The sequence below is a fragment of the Haliotis rufescens genome, unplaced genomic scaffold, assembly GCF_023055435.1.
Source record: "Haliotis rufescens isolate VD_foot unplaced genomic scaffold, xgHalRufe1.0.p SCAF_6, whole genome shotgun sequence".
NCBI classification, from domain to species: Eukaryota; Metazoa; Mollusca; class Gastropoda; order Lepetellida; family Haliotidae; genus Haliotis; species Haliotis rufescens.
Genome location: NW_025964334.1, coordinates 18,177,496 through 18,191,908, shown reverse-complemented (window position 1 = coordinate 18,191,908; position 14,413 = coordinate 18,177,496). Strand labels below are relative to the sequence as shown.

At 39.9% G+C, this 14,413-nt stretch overlaps 1 protein-coding gene across 3 annotated transcripts in view; it reads left to right on the top strand.

Annotated features, from left to right (window-relative positions):
* LOC124140545 overlaps positions 1 to 13,977 on the top strand; it is an 83,207-nt gene extending 69,230 nt beyond the window's left edge. For all 3 annotated transcript variants that reach the window (XM_046508173.2, XM_046508171.2, XM_046508172.2), the window contains exons 4-7: positions 255 to 410; positions 7,860 to 7,955; positions 10,473 to 10,630; positions 13,037 to 13,977. In XM_046508173.2, the coding sequence (XP_046364129.1) occupies positions 255 to 410; positions 7,860 to 7,955; positions 10,473 to 10,617 (397 nt within the window). In that variant the 3' untranslated portion in view covers positions 10,618 to 10,630; positions 13,037 to 13,977. The remainder of the gene's footprint in view (positions 1 to 254; positions 411 to 7,859; positions 7,956 to 10,472; positions 10,631 to 13,036) is intronic.
* The last annotated feature ends 436 nt before the right edge of the window (positions 13,978 to 14,413 follow it).

Here is a 14,413-nt window from a genome sequence, read left to right as displayed (position 1 = left end):
AAACAAATACATATATGTAGATATCCGGGGTTCGAACCCCGACATGAGTTCAGGTAACTATATACACCATCCTGTATCTCGACGTACGTAATAAAGCAGGTCGAAGCTTTTTTTATGTCTGACCTTGTTGATTAAATGCATATATACATGGGGCTCAACGTTACACAAATATCAGCCATGAAATTTGACTTTGTCTTGAAATAAAATTTTAATGAAGTATTTTGTGGTCAACACGTGTGCATTGTGTGTTACAGGAAGCGCACGTGTGCCATAGGCATCAACAGCCACCACTGTGCCCTCGCCAGCATGGATGACCGAATGCTGTCACGGGAATGGCTGAACAACGGCTACAGCCCCGGCAAGAGGGACGGCGGTGCCCTGACACCCGACATGCACAGCGAGGCAGAGCGGTGGGTACATTATATCATTACAGCTTGGCTTCATTACATCACTCTGTTGTCAGTTATTCATGTCTACATTATCTTGAACCCGCATTTCAATTAATGTACACTTGGAATTGTAAAAACAATATATAGAACTTTGATACAGTTCCTGTATATCACATTGAAGGAGGCTGCCGTTTCAATACATGACGGGCACGTGGGTGGAGTTGCATTGCGTCCCTTTGGCACGCAAGAAACCTATAATTGTGGGTTCGAATCTCGGTTCGACCCTATTATGTTTGTAGGTTTGTCTGCACCATACCCGTGCTCCTGGGTTTCACCAAAGTGGTAAACTTCTGGGATCTGCATCATTTCGGTCTTTCCTCCTACAACAAGACGACACGCCGTGATATCACTGGAATAACGTTCAAAGCGGCGCTAAACCCAAACACTCCTTTACACAAGATAGAATGTGACTACCTTTCACACACATCACATAAAACGTGGCTACTTTTCCCATACGCCCCATAGAAAGTGGCTTCGTGTCGGACACATCACGTAGAACGTGGCTACCTTTCCTATACGCCACATAAAAGTGGCTTCGTGTCGTACAGATCACGTAGAACGTGGCTAACTTTCCCATACCCCCACAGAAAGTGTACACATCACATAAAACGATGCTTAGTAAGTGTTTGTGACGGTTACACAAAGGGGGAAAGAAAAACCTGGTTATAAAACATGAATACCTTGCATAATCACACAAAAAGGATGGAGACCTTGTATAGACACATTGAACAAGGATGAATACATTGTATACACATCAAACAAATGGATGGGTAGAGCGTCTGGGAGGGGGGAGGTGCCCTGACCTAATATAACATGGACTGATCGGCTAGGAACCAGTGCACTGTGTCTGAGTTTAAACTCCGGCATCGTAGCTCATGATCAGTGGGCAAGCCCTTTTGTAAGCGGAATTAGCCCGACTAGTACAAGCAGACACAAACACACGCACACGCACACGCCCACGCACAAATATATATATATATATATATATATATATATATATATAGAGAGAGAGAGAGAGAGAGAGAGAGAGAGAGAGAGAGAGAGAGAGAGAGAGAGAGAGAGAGAAGGAGAGAAGCGCATTAATCTTGAACGCGGCGTTAAACCCGATAACCCCATTTCACCTCATCCCACTTCACCTCACCTCACCTCATCCCCACCTTTGAATGGTGATAATGTCTTTAGGCTCTTGGCGATAAAGAAACGACAATTGTAAGTACTGATTCTATCGTCTATAATCAGGATGTAACCGGAGATTGTGCTCTATTTAGTGCCTGCTCTTCAGAGACCATGGTGCCTGCAATTAAGTATGAAAAGGTGTGGTTAGTTCGTTTCGAACGGGTAAATTTTTAGCAAAGCTTTAAATAAACTGAAAACTATTGATTTTTCCATTTTATGAAAATCATGGTTCAGAAGAACTTTGTGATAATTGATCGGTTTGAGACTTGAACCTCAGACAGGAAGGTGTGTGTTTGTGAGTCGTGACCAAAAAACGTAGCCCCATTATGAAATGAAATATTTCCAAATATGGAAGCATTAGTGGTGTTGTGTCATTAGTGGCTTCTCGAAAGGTCATGTTCAGAACACAGCCACAGTAAAACCAATGAACTAATGATCAAAGTTAACTTAGAATGTTACGGCATGAACGTGTTGAATCTTCAGGCTTTAGCTGCCTTTGTTACAAATCCATCTTGTCTGGTGAACGTCCGCGATCTAAAGAAGGCTAGGATATATGAAAACTTCAATCTGTACATGTACGTCTGTTGCGCAGATTTAGTTTCAGTTTCTTTATTGTTTATCGCTACACTTAGCAATATGCTGGCGGTCTGTAAATAATCGAATCTGTACCAGATATTCCACTGATAGACATCATGAGCATCGATCTACGGATTTGGGATACGCTGATATGCATCAACCAAGTAAGCGAGCCTGACCACCTTATCCCATTAGTTGCCTCTTGCGACAAGCATAGTTGCCACTGTTACATATCATGCGTTTCACTGATTATCTGTGAAGATCAGCAAGCCATGCTTGTCGTAAGAGGCGACTAATTGGATCGGGTGGTCAGGCTCGCTGACTTGGTTGATGCATGTCTTCGCAACCCAATTGCATAGATCGGTGCTCATGAAGTCAATCACTGGCTTGTCTGATCCAGACGCGACTATTTACAGACCGCTGTCATAGAGCTTTAATATTTGGCATTAAACAACAAACAAACAAACTAACAAAGTATAAAGTGTAGAGGCCTAAAACAAACATCAGTGATCAGTAACAAAACATTACATTTTCCAATACAGAAACACGAGCTTAATCTTGAAACACTCGAGAGTATGTCGTTGTTTGACGTCAAAGGGGTATTTTTATATAAAATGTTTTAACAAAAGAAGAAATAGTGACTGCTAAAAAAATGCAATTATATTTTTTTTAGACATGTATGGAATCCTAGAAGGGACATTATTGCTTTCAAATACAACGCATGCAGAACTCTGCAGCTAGATGCATCTCTAAAGTTCCAAGATCCAATCACATCAGTCCTGTCCTCAAAGCACTACATTGGCTTCCAGTCTCCTTTCGTATAAACTATAAGATATGTATCATCACTCACGATTGCCTCAACAATAGCGACTATCCAGACTATCTCAAAGATCTTATATCCATGTACTCTCCAGAGCGTGCTCTCCGATCCTCTGGTGGAACTCTACTGTATCAGCCTCCGTCTACTTCTGCTATGTCTGACCGTGCCTTCTCCTTTTGCAGTCCACAGTTATGGAACTCTTTGCCTTTGAATCTGAGAAACTCTGCTTCTAAGGAAACGTTTAAGTCTCTCCTCAAAACCCACTTCTTCACTTCAGCTTTTCAATAGATCTCCTGATTGTTGGCATATGTACATAGACATTACTTTTTAACTTTGTCACAGCGCCAGTGAGCAACTGTCGATTGATATTAGGCGCTTTACAAATCAATTATTATTATTATTATTATTAAATAATGCATATATGTATTTTAGTTCTCGAGTGGTCAGTGACATTCCAGTATCTTCTTCATCTTTGGCAATGACTTTCATCAAAGCAAGAAGTAAACCAATATGTATGTGCCTGTGGATGCTGATGTCTTTCTACCTTATTTAATTGTCTCACCTGTCACAAACTGAATTGAATTTTCATTTGTATGAATTTGAAATATACCAGATAGCTTCTGTCCCGGTCTCTGATTATATATTTGCAGGCAGACATGATATGATACACAGGTTGCAATATGCAAACATAACATTTAGCAAAAACTCGCCTCCATTTACCCTAGTCTTTCTTGACACAATGACAGTCCTCTGCTGAAGTCAGCAGTCTCGGTTCGCGACTATTAACCTTTTTACAGAAATATATGTTGGCAATATCATTACTATTGATTTTCTTATTGGGGACACTGTTCTGCGAACGTGGCAAAATTGCGAATGCCTGTGCATATAAGGATATGCCAAGGTGTATATTATGTTTCGGTTTTTTTGTTTTATTTTTGAGGGAAATAGGATAATGTGTGTTTATGGGAAACCAGAGGAAAAAGCGAAAGATTGATTTTTGCACCTGAAGATTAATTTTATAACTTTTGAAAAGAAGAAGACACTTTGACCATGTGCCTTCGTGTCTTGTAAGCTGTGAAGTTCTTCTGCGCTAGGAAACATTTTTAAACAGCCACTCGGGAACTGAACAAATTATGCTTTTCTCTGCCCACATGTTGGTCGGTGAGATCAGGCCAATACGCTCAACGTGTGTTGTGTCTGGGGTTCTCTTATCGTCCATTATATGTTATTAGCAAAATATTCATAAAATGGATTTTACGGTGTGCCCATAACTCCTTATCATGGATGCCCGATTGAACAAGCTAACTCGAAAGATGTATTTACATATATACACTGACCCCTAATGGTACTACGTAAGCCACAAACAGGGAGATAATAATCTAATGTGACGGTTCAATCCCATTCTACCTACATCCCATTTTGCCTACATACCAATTTGCCTACAGAAAATAATGTAGGCATATTGGGAACTCAGTTTCTGCCCTAATATGTAAATGGACTAAACAATTGTTGTTTGAATTATTTTAAAAAAATATCTGTAACCCTATCAAGTCAAGCTTGTACTGTTGGTTATCGTAACCGTCTCAGCGTGAGACGTCAGGCAGCAACACACTTACAGTATGTGCATTCAGGGTGCAAGTTTTTGGTTTGTTGTTTTACGCCGCACTCAGCAATATTCCAGCTTTATGACGGCGGTCTGTAAATAATCGAGTCTGGACCAGACAATCCAGTGATTTACATCATGAACATCGATCCACGCAATTGGGATACGACGACATGCATCAACCAAGTCAGCGAGCCTGACCACCCGATCCCGTTAGTCGCCTCTTACGACAAGCATAGTCGCCTTTTACGGCAAGCATGGGTTGCTGAAGACCTGTTCTACCCCGGATCTTATATAGGGTGCAAAGGTCGGCGCATCACTAAGGTGAATGCTAAGATGTACCCTTGACTTTCGTCATGTAATGGTTTTATTTCATTTCACAAGTGTTTACCATGGTGCCTACACTGTGTTTGTGCCTGAGTATGGACCAGTTTATCTCCAATCACAGGTGAAACAGGTAACAGTCATGTTCATGCATGCATCACTTTCTAAGCATCAGACAGTATCATTTCATGATTTTACTGTAGGCAGAATGGGACTGTAGGCACATTGGGAAGACACCAGTATGACGATTGTGTTAAGTAGTTACAGACTTGTATATGATTCCATGCTTTCTACCCGTAGATGACATGTGTACAATGCCATGCTTGTGTTTACATTGCGTCTTATGCGAGAAAGGGGCCACGGGTGGCCCAGTCGTCTAAGGCGCCGCGATTCGCTGTGCAGAGTTGCGTCCCTTGGGCACACCAGAAACCTATGATTGTGGGTTCGAACCCGGTTGGCCCCGATTATGTTTCTAGGTTTGTCAGCACCATACCCGTGCTCGTGGGTTTCACCGAAGTGGTAAATGTCTGAGACCTGCATCACTTCGGGCTTTCCTCCCACATTAAGCTGACACGCCGTGATATAACTGGAATACTGTTAAAAGCGGCGTTAAACCCAACTCATTCACTCACTTATGCGAGAAAAGAAAGGTGACGAACAAGTACAGAGACACCCTTTTACTTCAAAAACTTGCTGAACGGTAACATTACATAGTTGTCCACAGACTTACAACATAAAGAGAATGGATACATGTATGAATAAATGTATATGAATTCTTGCTCATGATTGGCCTGAGTTACAGATCATTTGGTGACCATCATTTTGTGTCAGACAAAACCCCAATATTCAATTATTCTTTAGGTATCCTGAAAAAATGTATCCAAATGCATCCCAAAAATGTTTGTTGCCTCCTTTCAAAACTGAAGCTGTTTGTCCTGAAGCGTTGATGTTTATATGGTCCAATTGTATGGTCGGTCCCTTAAATATATCTTTAATAGCTGATACAATGTTAATTTTATCTTATTGCTAGGGTGCAAAGAAAGTTTACAATTGACATCTCTCTTACAAAAGTCTCAAGTAATGGTGTGGAAAAGCATTATTTTTTTTCTCACTTTTGAATATCGGTCACAGTTCATTAATACAGGGCATTCATCTTCGAATTCAATGTTGTTATGAATGTCAAGGTAAAGGTGAGGTTAAAGGGTTTAATGTCGTGTTTAAGATTATTGCACTGATATAGCAACGTGCATGCACTTGTGTATGTATGTGTTTGTGCTTGTACTAGTCCGGACTAATGCCGATTTTATAGTCCTAACCCACTGAGATACCATGCCGCAGTTTAACATGAATACCCCAATCAGACACGGTATACTGACTCCGTGCCGATCAGCCCTTGTTTAAGCCCCTAGATGCCGAGCGCCAGGCAGGGTAACGACAAGTACCATCTTTTAACGTATTTTGGTATGACGCGTCTAGGGATCGAACCGGACCTTCCGCTCTCCGGGCGGACGCTCTACCACAAAACCACGGAAGCGGTCTCAGAATAAAGAGAATCGTTCATATATAACAATGGTTGCATATATGTATACATTAACAAAAAATTATGTCATTTATATAAAAAATCTCTCTACTGGTACCACATTTTTGGATTATCAAGGACATTCCATCCAAAGTCAAAAAGGACTTCCTGATCACGTACACTATTTACGTAATAGTTGAATGACGTGAAACTGGTATGACCCCAGCGTATAACATGTGTCTGCCCCGATCACAGGTGCTGCGTCTGGAGGAGGTCTTGCAACTCCTGTCTGACCCCACAAGCGCAGGTCGCAAACTTGTTTCTTCATCGACTTCCCAGACTCACTAATTAATTGCTGTATCAGTGTTCTCCTGATGCCAGTTCCGAGCTACTAACACGATTACCCCAGCAAATTAAGTGGTGGCTTGGTTGATTCCGACTTGATATTGTTGTCTTCCGCTGTGATTAGACTAGCCCTCAGCGCTTGAAGCTGGTTAACAATGCCATACATTGGAGTAATCAGCAACATTGGACAAAGAAGATGTTCATTAACGGAGCCTCTGGAATCAATTCAGATCCTTATCTCAAAGACTCAGTATTGGTTCATAAAACGTTTTCTTTGAAGGTGTTATTTAACATGGTTATATTCGATTTCCATAGAAATTACATCCGTCGTCTTTTATAAGGATGAGACAAAATTATCAACATTTTCTGGTCGGGGTCATTGAGTGCAGTATGGACTTTGCCCTCCTAAACACTCGGTGTGGACTTGATGTTTCTGGTCCCTCCGTGATCTAGTGGTAGAAGGGCCGCCCGGAGAGCGAAAGGTCCGGGGTTCGATCCCCGGCCGCATCATACCAAAAGAAGTTAAAAGATGGTATTTGTTATTACCCTGCCTGGCACTTGGCATTAAGGGGCTTAAACAAGAACTGGTCGGCTCGGAGTCAGTTGCTGGTATCTCAATGGGCCGGGGTTCGATCACCGGCGCACTTTAAAATCGGCATTACTCTGGACTAGTACAAGCAGATACACACACAGGTGCATGCACGTCGCTGTATAAGTGCAATAATCTTGGACGCGACGTTCAACCCACTTCACCTCACTTCATCTTGATGTTCCTGTACCATAGTATTGGTAACAGTGATGGATGGATTGCTTTGTGTACAGACAAGTTACTGAGGTGTACAGGGGCACGGATGACGCAGTCGTCTAATGCGCCGAAATTCCCTGTGCAGAGTTGCGTCCCTTATATATATCAGGATCCTATGAGCGTCGGCTCCAAACACAGATTCGCCCTGATCATGAAGCTTGGTTTTTAATGACTATTTTGTACATGTTTGTAAATACGAATTGCTTGGAAATGTTGGTTGTATTTTGATTGACTCTTTTCAGTGAACTGGAGCAGATATCACTCAAACGCCAGGCTATAGCAACGCTCAAGTACCTTCTCCTCAAGATTAAACAGAAAGAAATCCAGCCACCACCGAGGTAAGATCATTTATACCTTTACCACTGGTCTGTTGATTAGAATGGGAAACACTTAGAATCTCACAGACGATTGGGTTTCAAAGGCAGCTCCTGTTTATTGTACGGTCTTAACTTTCTTTCCGTTCATTTTTGCAGTTGTAAGTTTGGTGCCAGAGCGAGTGAATGTTGTTTTACTGCTCACGACGGACTGTAAATATACGTGTCCTGGTTAAGCAAAGCTGAGCCTGAAAGCATTACGAAGGATAAAGTAAATCGGGGTACTATGAAACGGGTCGGAACACCGGATCCCAGTGTTAGCATGCTCTTACATGGATGGAGTTGCTAGGCAACCCACGTGGCTATAGAACAAGACCTATACCATGAATATATTTGAAGTGTTCATAACTTTATGTCTCTTCTCGTGACACTCCACTGATACAGTTCAGTAGTCAAATGTATTGATGGATCTCTTACAGAATAATATTCTAACAAGGCGATAATTTGATAAGTGCTGTGTGCTTATCGGTATAATTGGTATTTTAAGACGAGATTGAAATTAACAATTTATACAATTTTAGGTTTCAAAATCTCATTATTTCTTACAAACTGTTATTTCAATGCATTTTGAATTTAAAGAATCAAGATGAAAATCGTGTGTGACGTCAATGATGTCATGGTATATGTTTGACATCGTGTAATTAGGCGGTTAATAATGCATTTTTCCATTAATGTAGACATTAGTTAAATAATATGCGCTAAAACATTTAAAAAGATACATAAGCTTTATAACTATGCATCGCATAGCAAATGAAGATTGGCAAAGGTATTCTTGGGTATAAGGTATAGAAAATGAAAAGATAAATCATTGTCATATTTTTGTACAATCAATGACAATACAAGTATGTCTCTGGCAATGAAATTCAACATCGCCCCCAAATCCGAGAACGTCAAAATAATCAAGAAAGTAAGAGCTCTCGAAACGCATAATAACAATTCAAGTTAATGCATCAATATTTAAAGAGGTGCTATGGAAGATATATCGAGCCTTACATCCTGCAATAACGAAATGTATTAGCCTGCAAGTGGTATCATTGCCATTGTATTTCGTGCTCAGAAACCAGTGATTTAAACATAGCATATGGGTATTGGGATAGCAAATACGTTAAGGCTAATTACTTGTCGTGAGTACATGAATGGTGTATTGAATTTGACAACATGTGTTTAAGAAAACATATGAAATGTCAAGACCACAAAATATTTCACTGAAGTCAACCTTTTGATCAGGCTATGTAACAGTATCTATTAGTGACGTATTTAATAATACGTTTTCATATTAATTTTTTTTTTTATTCCGGCGTTAAAAAGAGGTTGAGTATTGGGTTGTATTGGTGACACTAATTGTGTGGTAAGGCTGTACAGGTAATAGTTGGATGTTTTCACTTGGCAGATGTAACTATATTCGTCTGTATTTGATGCAGTAGTAACGATTAAATATAATTTATTCAATATGTAGTTTTTTAGGTCTAATCTAAGCTACTCATATACGCTTACCATTGTGAACATCGTAGGTAACAAAGCAGCTTTTTTCCGTTATAAGAAAACATTATCCAGAATATGGATCGGTAAAGTATGAGATAGTTCAGGAGAATCGTTTTTGATTGGCAAACAATTGCTCTTAGGCTCGTGAATTTATTAAAAAAGTCTTTTAAACATGTCATTTCAATGACTGATTTTCAGGGCTATCAATAGTTAGGGGAGAGGGGAGGTGTGTGTATGGGGGATTGGGGGTGTGACAATGCGGTTTGGGGATTTAAATGGGCAGTTCTACATAAACACTGGCCAAAACAATGTCTCTATGAGGAAGAGAATATATGGGTGTGAGTGTGAGTGAGTTGGGCTTATCGCCGCTTTTAACAGTATTCTAGTTATCTCGCGCCGTGTCAGCTAAGTGTGGGAGGAAAGCCCGAAGTGATGCAGGTCTCAGACGTTTACCGTTTGCCCACGAGCACGGGTATGGTGGACAAACCTAGAAACATAATCGGGGCGAACCGGAATTCGAACCCACAATCATAGGTTTCTGGTGTGCCAAAGGGACGCAAATCTACACAGCGAATCGCAACTCTGCACAGCGAATCGCGGCGCCTTAGACGACTGGGCCACCCGTGCCCACAGAGATAATATATGGATGTCAACCTCTTTAATATTAGAAACTAAACGTTTCGGACTATATTTTTACTCCTTCATCAGGTGAATGAATGCCATGAGGCAGAGAGCATATATATGTACATGTAAGGACAACCAAATTAATACGACAACAAAAGGTAGAAAATAACAAACGGTAGAAGCTAACAAAGTAAGCCAACATATGATTGTCGCTGATAGGAGACAAAGGAAGCCGATACGTTGCGTTCCTCGTAATGCAGAAGTTGAAATCCATATATTCTCTTCCTTTTGTTTATCACTTCTAAATGCCTTTCAAAGACCTAATGTCTCTATGGATGGAAGAGTTGGCTAATCTGATTGTGCCATGTGTTGCAGGAAGAGATCGTGCAGTCTGCGACTAGGGGGCCTCTGCTTGACCGAGTCTCTGGACCGCGCAGCTAGCCAGTACTATTATCTACGTAGTCCTCACAGCCCCGGTCGCCGGCGACGTGATCTCAACAGCCACCTCACCAAGCCTTAAAACAGCAGTCTCGGTGAGTAGAGCATTCGGGGGACAGTCGGGGGATAAGTGCCGCAGTGTACAGGCGATGTGGTTTCTCTCCGTTTGTTTGTCGTCCTCTCATGATCACTAACAAGGTCTGGTCAGTCCGTCGTGCTGTACTGATTGAACATAAAAAGTAAAATGTCCTATGATTAGTTTGTATAGTGTGTTTTTCTGGATAATGATTTTACAATTTTGAATGGATATGTTTATAGTAAGGTCGTTATACCGTACATGACTCGACACATAAGGTGCATGACAAGACACATGTGATATAATGCAAGATACTCTACATTAGACACATGAGATGCATGATAAAATACACGATACATGGTGATCCACATGATAAGATGCATGATACATGGTAATCCACATGATAAGATGCATGATACGATTCATGATGATATACATGGGATTCATGATAAAATACAAACGTTATACAATGCATGATACGATTTATGATAATATACATTTGTGATTCAAGATAAGATACAAACGTTATACAATGTGTCATACGATTTATGATAAAATATATGTATGTGATTCACGATATGATACAAACGTTATACAATGTGTCATACGATTCATGATAACATACATGTGATTCATGATAAGATGCATACGTTATACAATGCAAGGTATGATATATATGATAAGTTGCATGATAAAACGCGTGAAAATATGCATTATACGATACATGATCAGTAACATAAGAGAAGATGTATGCACAATTTAAGAAATAAACGATCGGGAGTTGTTTATCGTACAATAAAACACTGCAGGGAGAATATACCACGAGTGGCTTATTCTCCCTGCAGTCTTTTACTGAACGATAAACAACAACCACGAGTCGGTTTTTTTCTTATATGAGATATCAACATTATGTACAGCCTCTTTGAGGATGTTGACAAAATGTGCACGCTTTAAAAATAGTTACTTCAATTTTGATCATAACTCCCCGAATAGAGTTCGACCTTGGCAATGTCGAACAATTCCATTTTACGAATAGGTGGGTGAAGTTAAATATTTCCCTCGTGTTCTCACAATCCTCACGTACCTTTTCTTCTTATACTGATTGTCAAATCTCTCACACTTTTGGATGCGATCGTTCGGTCATCGTGTTTATCTACGTTGCCGAGCTACATATATGGGGAACAACTCACTAGACACTTCCCTCTCAAAAATAACACCGTACAATATATGACATCATCAACTTGCGAGTGCATATTCGAATCTCCAGAAATGACGCGATGATAGAACAATGTTTTATCGTGAAATAAACCACGCTTCGTTCTTCATTGCTGTTTGCGATTTATCGCGTAGCTATCTTAAAAGTTACGATACACGCTATGTGATACCATGCATAATACCATGACTACAGACAAATACAAAGCAAAAGTGAAGGATTGCAAATCTCTATATAATCTCTTTACCTTTCTTCTTAACACAGAATAAAATGTCGTCCTATACATAGAAACTTTCGTATCGATAGATCATTTCCCGTCTTGATGCTTGGTTCGAAGCAAAAAAGTATCGCAATGCCGTGATACTACGGCGAATTGGTACAGTCCTGGGGGGTTGAAAATGTCTACAAATATCTTGGTAGTCCATAATGTCTGGACGTATTTCCATTGCATTCTCGTTTTTTCCTAAACCTAGAATAGGGTAGAATCCATTCTGAATGATTAAAAAGAACTTCTATAAATATTTTAGTCGACAAGTGCGCACTGTAAGAAGATGCAAATCATCTAAATGAACAAAAACACATTGGCACCTGTGACATACCACTACATATCACCTCCTAGGGGCGATCGGGTAGCCTAGTGGTTAAAGCGTTCGCTCGTCACGCCGAAGACCCGGGTTCGATTCCCAACATGGGTACAATGTGTGAAGCCCATTTCTGGTGTACCCCACCGTGATATTGCTGGAATGGTGCAAAAAGCGGCGTAAAACCATACTCACTCACATATCACCTCAATGTTCAAACACCTCAAATAAAAAATATGAATTTTTAACTTTTTTTTTTTTACTGTCGTTTAATATATTGCGTAAATTAAATCAACAACAAAATGGAATATCAACAATTTCTTTACGCAACCAGTGATTGAAAATTGTTAGCTATTTAAATAGTCCAAAAGTTCTTATAAAAGCATATCTTGAAAACATGTTATTACTGTCAACATTGATGATTTATTGAAATGATTATAACTATATCGGTCTCATAGGGTCAACATTTAGAAGTGTAGGTGTCATTATGTTTTGTAATCATATCGAACCTATTTCAAGTTGGTTACTTTCAATGTTAACAAAGACAAATAGAATTGAGTAATGCGAAACGAGGTACATGTCGATGTTTTCTTTGTTTCCTCTTCTCTATCATTGTCTTTCTCCTTTTCAGGTCCGGCTGCCCTGGCTCACAGGTCATCAGAAGGTTCAACTACAGCTGAAACACCAGCGTCTTCATCATTGCTTTCTTTGCGACATCATCGTTATCATCTAAAATAATGCATGACTTAAGACACAGACGTCAACCCAATGTGCAATCTCACGTGCAATGTTAGAATCTGAAAATAACAACTTGAAGCAAGTTTTAACTTTATCATCACAGAATGCTCGAACTAAATGCCAGGGTGATCTGCGAGGATACGTATGTTGGCCATCCATTATTCATCCGTAATTGCTGTTGAATTATCAAAGCTCTGTATTTCTGTGATGGAAGGTAAACGACTGTCCTTTAGGTACGATGCCAAGGCAGATAAGGTTCTGAAAGAAATATTCTTCACACGTGGTCACGTGTATTAATTAACGATACCCCAGTCAATTAATTAACTAATGACGTTTTATTAAGTACACGTCTTGATTGTAGCTTTGGGACAGACCGATAGCCTTGACCTCCTAGGGTGGTGTCGCGTGAATATTGCCAGCACAATGATGTTTAAAACACTCTCATGTGGTTTATCGTATTACGGCGAGTTGCATGTCAGATTCCCATTGTCTTAATGGCGATAATAGAAATTCTATTTTCTCTTAACCAAAGCCCTCCTATGATAAGTAAGAAATCTAAATATTTTGATGGTAACATTGATAGCAGATGCCGATTGTTCTATGAGAAAGCCATTGCCCTGTACTAGCCATCGACGCGGGTAATGTCACGTGTTATAATCGAAATGTGCATGTTTATGTCGGATATACATGTATGTTGGTTATATATCATATATACATATCCGATGTATGTCCGGTAAAGTCCAATATATGTCGGGTATATGTTAGGTATATAATTAAAGGGGCCAGCGTAATGTCACAAAGTATGTTTTGCCGAATAAACAGCTTTCCATTGTCTTCGTCTTTTGTGTCACATATGGAGTTGGTTAAACTTACTTAATGATGCCGTGATGCTTTGGTCGCATCAACAGATGAGATATATCATCAATGCAAATGTCAGCATTACAAGGGGTCGGTAAGGTGGCCTGGTAGTTAGAACGTTTGTTCGTTGAGGTGAAGATCCGGGTTCGATTCCCTAATGATATAGGTGATATCGTTGTCCCCCGCCGTGATGTGAATTGAATAATTTTTTAGCAACGTCAATTCAATCTCTCACATCATTTCCATTTAAGGAAAAGGTCGAAAATATTAAATTGTCTCTATCGTTTTTGTAAGGTTTCGCATTTCCTTGTTGATCAATAAATAAATTGTCATGCATGAAGTATTTGTATGAGTATATAGCTTATATTGATTCAGGAGATGGAATACATTCATTACACATTGTGTTTAATTT